General features: G+C 40.0%; 1 protein-coding gene across 1 annotated transcript in view; it reads right to left on the reverse strand.

Moving 5' to 3' along the window:
- ACADL (acyl-CoA dehydrogenase long chain) overlaps positions 1-6680 on the reverse strand; it is a 41202-nt gene extending 34522 nt beyond the window's left edge. The window contains exons 1-3 of the mRNA XM_007120495.4: positions 6405-6680; positions 2203-2358; positions 1484-1621 (exon numbers count right to left, since the gene is read on the reverse strand). Coding sequence (XP_007120557.2) covers positions 1484-1621; positions 2203-2358; positions 6405-6481 — 371 coding nt within the window. The 5' untranslated portion in view covers positions 6482-6680. The remainder of the gene's footprint in view (positions 1-1483; positions 1622-2202; positions 2359-6404) is intronic.
- Positions 6681-8857: the final 2177 nt, after the last annotated feature.

Genomic DNA, 8857 nt, shown 5'->3' on the forward strand with positions numbered 1-8857 from the left:
GGTTTAATGTTGTCCCAGAGGTCTCTTAGGCTCTCTTCATTTCTTTTCATTCTTTTTTCTTTATTCTGTTCCACAGCAGTGAATTCCACTATTTTTTCTTCCAGGGCACTTTTCCATTCTTCTGCCTCAGTTATTCTGCTATTGATTCCTTCTAGTGTATTTTTCATTTCAGTTATTGCATTGTTCATCTCTGTTTGTTTGTTCTTTAATTCTTCTAGATCTTTGTTAAGCATTTCTTGCATCTTCTCGATCTTTGGTTTTCCGAGGTCCTGGATCATCTTTACTATCATTATTCTGAATTCTTTTTCTGGAAGCTTGCCTATTTCCACTTCATTTAGTTGTTTTTCTGGGGTTTCATCTTGTTCCTTCATCTGGTACATAGCCCTCTGCCTTTTCATCTTGTCTATCTTTCTGTGAATGTGGTTTTTGATCCACAGGCTGCAGGATTGTAGTTCTTCTTGCTTCTGCTGTCTGCCCTCTGGTGGATGAGGCTATCTGGTGCAAATGACTTTCAACCCTTGATGTGGATGTTTCGAGTAAGTCGGCTATCTCCCAGGTGGTATAACATTGATTGTTCTCAACTAATGTCTCAATTTGATCACTATCAACTTCAACTGGTCTATCCGACAGCAGAGCATCGTCCAGCAAAAAATCTCCAGTATGAAACTTTGCAAACTACTTTTGACACATTCGATCAGTCACAACACCTTCTCCATACACTGCAGAAATCTTTTTTCTTGCGCTTCAGTTGCATTTCTACCTTTCATGAAATAATAAAGCATAATACGCCAAAAATGTTGCTTCTTTTCTTCCACCTTCAATATTAAAATGGCTACACAAAAATTCACCAATTGTAATAAGTCTTTTTTTAAATGCATGCTAATATGACAGCTGTCACAATATAATCTAACAAAATTGTTTTCAATGAAGTTGAAGGCAACTAAGTGCTACTAGAGCCATCTTATGGAAAAAACCAAACAAACTTTTTGGCCAATCCAATATTTAAGAGCAGAAATACTTTCATTTTTTATGTATCCATGCTTTTAATGTCCAAGGCATTTATTGTTCCAATATATAATGTCACCAAGAGTATATGAATTTGTCACTTTCACTGCAACCTTGTCAACACTGGTTATTATGATTTTTCATTTTCACTAACTTTTGTACTCAAATGATACCTCCAGATTAATTTAATTTGCATCTGATTAGTAGTAAGGATAAACTTTTTTCATCTAAAACACCTATTTTCATTTCTTTTTTGATGAATTGCTGGTTCAAATCTTTTGCCCATTTATCAACTGAAATCTTCATTTGTTCTTATGTATGAAACAGACACATGGGTCAATTAGAAATGAAGCACCTATTTTAACAACTTAAAAGAGGATTTTCAATCTTATAAGAAGATTAGAAAACATTTTAAAATCATCACTCAGAAAAGTGAACTGACGAAACAAGACTCAACTTCAAATGTTTCCATACTTACTGCTCCTCCCAAACAACAGCTGACGAGTACAAGTCCCCCCCAATGCCACCATGACGCTCTGCAATATTGACACCAAGCAGTCCTTGTTTTCCAGCTTTTTCCCAAAGTTCCCTACTCACTTCTCCAGCTTTCTCCCATCTGCAAATAACAAGCATTTTAAAATCAGAAAAATGTTTTCCATATTATTTAAATGGCCACATTTTGAATTTATGAATGATTTTGTTCAGGTATGGTCCCTTAATTTAAGGTAATTAAAAAGGGGGTGCTCTCACACCCTGTGACAATAGCAGGGTCCAATAAGAAAAAGAAAGATTCCTCTTTCCCAGCAAAGACTCAGTCATTGAAAAGCCCTGGACACTTTGTTTACTCTAGCCCTCCCAACTTCCTTTTCCTATGAAAATGCTCTCCTTCCCTTGCTGAGCAGCGACTTGCACATAGATCACCATGGTTGTGGACCATAAACCCATTTTTTGCGGGAGAAAAAACTGGCAGTAGATTAGGTCAACATACTTTTTAATTGTATATTTTAAAACTCATTTAAGAAGCTTTGAACTAGTTTAAGAATCCCATAATCTTACAGTATTATACTGAAGAGTGGTAAAATGTTAATAAAGCTCTGAACACAGTACTTTTTCTAGAGAACAATGAAGAGCATTCTAGGAAATGGTCCTTCTTGGACTTCTAACGTGCATTACTTTCAAAGAAAATGTGCGACTTACTCTGCGTGATGAGGAATCACTTCTTCTTGAAAAAACTTCCTTACACTTTCCCGGAAAATGTCATGTTCTGAAGAGAAGATTCTTCTAATTCCTATATCTGTTAATTTTTTAGCAGAAGGAGTTTCTAGACGTTCCTCCCCTCCAGAATGAGAACATCTTAAAAATATATATACATTAAGAAAATTAAGTGAATTGTTACTCTTCACATCCAAATTAAAGTCACTGAACAACATGAAAGGAAGAGTCTGAAATTTGACAAACTGGTTCAAATTTGAGCAGCAGCACTTTAGGATCTATCACGATTGAATGAGACTAAGAAGTAGTTTACCCTTATTCAACTCAGTCTTCACTTCCAAATCCCTAAAGAGGATGTCATGCCTAGAATTAATCACATGTTTGAGCTGAAGTAGAATAGTAATGTATGGTGATGCCGATTAAATAATTTAAAATTCAAATAGTACAACAGAATAATACTGATAAGTTTTCATGTAATGTACAATTTTTAAAATAATGTAACCCCCCCCATTAATAGTTTATCCAGAATCATACAATTTCAAATGGCAGGTGTATAGGATGCAAACTGTGTTGACTTTTATTGCCACATTACAATCTGGGTGTAAAGCAAAATCAAAGTGCCCACCAGTCTCTGTAGGGATTAGTCCAGAATTATTCAAAATCTTTGGAAACTGACCTTTCCTCTCCCCGCACCCCCCCACCCCCCACATTAAGCTTAAAAAGAGACTGCTCTATAGTTCCTTTTGTTCAATGGTCTTCAGATCGCCCCCTGCCCCGGCCGGGGGTACGCCTGAAAAGAGTTTGAAACTCTGTGTACCACTTTGTACATTTTTAAGCTCACATCTAAAAAAACTTTTTATCATATATATAAATATAGCCAAAAGATGTTTTTCTGTTTTGCATCATATTGTTTTGGGTTTCTCTCTTCCTTAGTTGGACCCTGACCTGATCTGATCCTATCCTGTCCTTTCCTTCCCTTTTCTTTCTCTTCCTCTTCTTCTTCTTAGTCCAGAAAAGACCCAGTCTTGTTTATTGGCAATTAGGCTATTTCAACCTTTTTTCCCCTGAAATGGATTATTTTTTTCCAGTTTATATACCTTTCCTTAATGCAATGGACTGAATTGTGCCCGCCCCCTCCTCCAACCCAATTCATGTTGAAGCTCAAACTCCCAATGTAATGGTATTTGGAGATATGGCTTTGAGGTAATTACAGTTAAATGAGGTCATAAGTGTGGAGTCCTAAACCAAGAGGCACGGCTTACATTATAAGAAGGGGAAGAGAGAGATATAGCTCTGTGTGCACACAACAAGGAAAGGCCTAGTGAGGACATAGGGAGAAGGGGGCCATTTACAAGCCAGGAAGAGAGCTCTCACCAGCAAATGAACTGGCCAGCACCTTGATCTTGGACTATCCAGCCACTAGAATTATGAGGAATAGATTTCTGTTATTAAACCATCCAGTCTATAGTATTTGGGTATGGAAGCCTGAGCTGATTAATACACTTAATATGTATTTTGTGTCATTTTGCTTTAGGCTTATCTTTTATATACAACTTTTAGTTGAGTTTTATTTGTTAATACAATCTGAAATGTCTTTTAAGTGGTAACCTTTAGCTGAGAACTTTTAATATTACATTTTTTATACCTGGTCTGCCTTTTATCTTCACATTTTTCTGGTTTGCTACTCTGTCAGCCAAATCATCATTTTTAATAGCTTATTTATTCATTTAGCCAACAAATACTTTCTGAGTGCCTAATATATACTAGGAACCATTCGGGTAACTTGGGATACAACAGTGAGCAAGGGCCTTGCACATCACAGTAATGTTGCAGTAAAAGAGACTAAAATCTACTTCATCCTATATTGAAATGACTCGTTCCAATTTTTTCAAAATGCACACATTGGTCCATACTTGGGATTTTTCCTCAAGGAAAAAAATGTGCTGAGACTAGGGAACTGGAGCTCTAAGACACTGAATCATTCGTCAACATAATTAGTAAATAATAGAGTGGAACTTATATCCAAGTCTGCCTGGATCTTAAAATTTTATATCCCATGTAACATTAAAGAAATCTTTGGAACATTTCTAAGTAAAACACACCAAGACACAGGAAAGTGAAAGAAGTGCCAGAAAGAAGAGAGATTTTCAGATCAGTCAAAAGTGTTCAAGAGAGAACATGTAGAGGGAAGAAAATCAAAACACTTGGCAGTAAGTTTGTTGGAATATCCATTTTTTGCCAAGACTAAGGAACCCGTACAAAATAAATCGGCCCTTTTTCTCCCCATAAAAACCAGGAAATCTGTACTGAATAAATTGTCCATTGTTTTCCTAAAGCATTAAACTGCTACTCATCTAAGAGGCTAGGCTCTAATTATTATTATTATCATTATTTTTAAAGCCTCATTTACATTATAAAAGGGAGACAGTCTCTGCCAGCACCTTCAGGTAGGGAGCTGGTTATAAATACACAATTTCGGGCCTCATCCCAGGCCAAATGAATCAGTCTGTACATTTGACCCTTGAAACACACAGGGGTTAGGTACGCCCAACCTCCATGAAGTTGAAAATCCATGTATACCCCACCATCAGCCCTCCATATTTGTGCTTCCTCCAGAGCACGGTTCTGCATCCTCAGATTCAACCAACCATGGATTGTATAGTACTGTAGTATTTACGATGGAAAAAAATTCCCATGTAAGTGGACCCTCGTGATTCAAATACATGCTGTTCAAGGGTCGACTGTATTTTAATAACATTCCTAAGTGATTCATATGCACATTACAGTTTAAGAAGCCTGTTATAATAAAACTAGAGTCTCTGACCTATTCAGAGGGTCCCTCAGGTCCTCCTTTTCCCAATATTCTTCCTATACTTCAACCAAAATAACTTATCACAATTGACAATGCAGAAGCAGGTATGAAAATCAGACTGTCTTCTATTAAGCCAGACATTAAGGGATCTACAAAAATGTAAAACAATGTCACTCATCTCACTTTTTTTGGGGAAAGTTATTTTTCATAAAGATGTATTTATGTTAACATGTAATGAGTTACTTTTACGTAAACTAAATATTTGTAAAATTTCCCAGTTTTGTAGATATCTTTTGACATCAATGTCCATAAATAAAACTCACATAAACAAAAGATCTTGGAGGTCGTCTAATTTTAACAGCACAAAGGAGTCCTGATACCAAAAAATTTGAGCATCACTGTCTTATGGAGTTCAGGGAAGAGCTTAGAAAAGTATGTGTATCCGAATGTAAAGTCACTCCTCGGTGAAGCCTTCCCAGCCCTCCTCACGAGCAGCAGTTTTGTTTCCCGCTCCCATAGCATCTTAGAGTTACCTACCATAAGGCCGCCATGAGCTAATTTATCCATCCTGTCACTCTCATTAAATAGGGGATCCTCGGTGCTTCCAGCTTGTTTATCCAATGACTGTATTTGAGGTGTCAGACAGTACAGGAAGCTTTTGATCTTATAAACACTACCTTAATAGTCACTGAGCCACTTAGAAACTCTCTCCATTAGTTCCTCTGCATTTACTTAATTAAAGGATTTGTTAAATATCAAGTTAATTTCATTGTCTAATGGGCCATCGCCAGGTCTTTCCTGTCCCAGGATGTCTTCTCCATGGCACTTCTCTAGGTCAGCGTCGCTGCAAGTGCTTTTCTCAAGATCTGGGAGGCGGTGGGAGTCCAGCTCCCAAGATCACTATGGGGCGGTGCCTTTTTGCCACAGATCTAACTGGGCCAAAGGTCGTAGCTCGAACTCGTGCAACTGTGGCCAAGGGGTGACTCCCCGCCCTCGCTTCGCAGGAACTCTTCGAAATGCAGACTCACGGTGCCGACCGCAGGCCTCGGAACCAGACGGGTTGGATTGGGGCCAGAGAGGGAGAATTTAGGGACGCCCCCCCACCCTTCGGCTGTCCCCGCGTTGAAGCTGCTAGGCCGGTGCCCCTGCGCTCGCCCCACTGGGTCCGATCCAGGTTCTGAGAGCCAAGGGGCGAGGCCCAGCCCCTTCTCCCACCCTCTCTCGCCCCAACAGCTCAGCCCAAGCCCCGGGGGCCGATGCAGCCGGCCCCTCGGGCGCGCGCCGGCTGGTTCCCAGCCCCCAGGAGCGGTGTGCGTGTCGCGGCCCGGCCCTGCAGCCTCCCGGCCGGCGCAGCTGGAGCGGGGCGGGTACTCACCTCGAGGCCGGCGGCACGCTCGGCGCACAGCGGCCGCCCCACAAGCGTAGGGCCCCGCGGAGGAGGCGTGTGGCCATGGTTGGGACAACGAGGGGCGGCAGGGGCGACGGACTCGTCTTCTCGGTGACTCCGAGCGCGCAAGGCGAGGCGCCGGGCCAGCGGACTGTCCCCAGGACCTTCCTCCGTGCAGTCCCGCCGGAAAAACGTCGCGCAGCCGCCCTGGTAAATGCGCCCTGGGCGCCCTTCCGGAGCCCGGAGCCGCGATCCCCTGTGGCCCGGCGGGTGGTGTGTCGCCGAGCGTTGGGACACGCCCCTCTCTAGAATCTTACCAATGGAAAGATTCTAAACTCAAAACGGTTCAACTTTTCCCTGCGGCGTTTTTGTATATCTAAGCTGTTTTTTTTTTTTTTTTTTTTTTTTTTTTTGGTGAGGAAGATAGAGTTTATTAAAGAGAAGGGTCGCTGCAAGAACACCTGGCCGACTTACTGGTAGCAAGGGAAAGCCGACCCTGAGCGTGGGTTGCTTGTCTGGTTTGTTTGTTTGTTTGTTTTAACATCTTTATTGGAGTATAACTGCTTTACAATGGTGTGTTAGTTTCTGCTGTATAACAGAGTGAATCAGCTATACATATACATATATCCCCATATCCCCTCCCTCTTGCGTCTCCGTCCCTCCCACCCTCCCTATCCCACCTCCCTAGGTGGTCACAAAGCAGCGAGCTGATCCGAGCGAGCGATCCCACTACTGGGCATATACCCTGCTTGTCTGTTTTTATAGCCAGAGAACAAGGGACTTCTGTCACCCGCTGATTGGGTAGGATCTGCATGTTTCCACTGGGATGCATACCTTTCTGTATATGGTATGGAAAAGTAGCAAGGCATGCTGCTTGGGACAGCTCAGAGATGTTGCAATGGTTGCTGCATGACAGAGTGATAAGAGTCTGGTAACTCTGCTCTTTTCAGAATTCTGAACCGCTTTGAGGAACGAGTTTAAGCTATGGAGCCTCAAAAATGGAGCCAAACACAAACGCACAAACTTACATGAAGTTTCTTTTCTTTTTTTGGGGGGGGGTTCTTTATTTTTTTAAAATTGAAGTATAGTTGATTTACAATATTATAAGCTTCAGGTGAAAAACATACCAATTCAAAAGTTGTATAGCTTGTACTCCATTAAAAAGAAATTGTATTGGAGTATAGTTGATTTACAATGTTGTGTTAGTTTCTGCTGTATAGCAAAGTGAATCAGTTATATATATATGTCCACTCTTTTTTTAGATTCATTTCCCATATAGGTAATTACAGAGTATTGAGTAGAGTTCCCTGTGCTATACAGCAGGTTCTCTTTAGTTATCTATTTTATATATAGTAGTGTGTATATGTCAATCCCAATCTCCCAATTTATCCTTCCTCTCCCCTTTCCCCCGGTAAGTTTGTTTTCTACATCTGTGACTCTATTTCTGTTTCGTAAATAAGTTCATTTGTACCATTTTTTTAGATTCCACATATATGTGATGATATTTGTCTTTGACTTCACTTAGTATGATAATCTCTAGGTCCATCCATATTGCTGCAAATAGCATTATTTCATTCTTTTTTATGGCTGAGTAATATTCCATTGTATATATGTACTGCATCATCTTTATCCATTCTTCTGTTGATGGACATTTAGGTTGCTTCCATGTCTTGGCTATTGTAAACAGTGCTGCAATGAACATTGAGGTGCACGAATCTCTTCTAATTATGATTTTCTCCGGGTATATGCCTAGGAGTGGGATTGCTGGATCATATGGCAGTTCTACTTTTAGTTTTTAAAGGAACCTCCATACTGTTCCATGAAGTTTATTTTCTAACACTGGAGATTGATTTACTTCATATATGCAAATACTATTTTCAAAGAAGTGTGGCGTTATCATTTTTTTCTTGCAAAAATTAGTAGCCATTTCCTGGAAAAAATTAAAATATATTCAGTATGCAAATAAAAAACTTAAGTTCTCCAATAGTATTTTATTTGAATTCATGTCTTGCCATTTCCTTTTACCTCATCATCAAATACTGTTTAATAATCTACATTTCAATTTAATGAAGTCTGAGCTTTTGAAATTTATGGATTTGGTTTTTTGGTAATAGGAAATCTGTGAAAGTTTTTGAACTATAAAGAGTTTGCAGAGTGGATTTCTAAGGAGGTAAAGCAAAACATTAAGGCCATTCTAATAGTCGAGGCCAGTTATCAAGGGACTGAAATGGTACAAGTGAAAGAGACATCTGTGTTAGAAATCAAGAACTAACTGAATGCAGCATAAAGAAGTTTAAAAAAAGAAAGTTTTAATTCCATACAGAAGCATGTGAATATTATTAGTTGGCAGGGGAAGCACAGGACTCCATGTAGACTTGCTAGAATTCTGGACTTGCCAGCCTTCTTAAGCCACCTCAACCATTAGCAGTCTGTGCCAGGGT

This window comes from Physeter macrocephalus, chromosome 2 (genome assembly GCF_002837175.3).
Source record: "Physeter macrocephalus isolate SW-GA chromosome 2, ASM283717v5, whole genome shotgun sequence".
NCBI classification, from domain to species: domain Eukaryota; kingdom Metazoa; phylum Chordata; class Mammalia; order Artiodactyla; family Physeteridae; genus Physeter; species Physeter macrocephalus.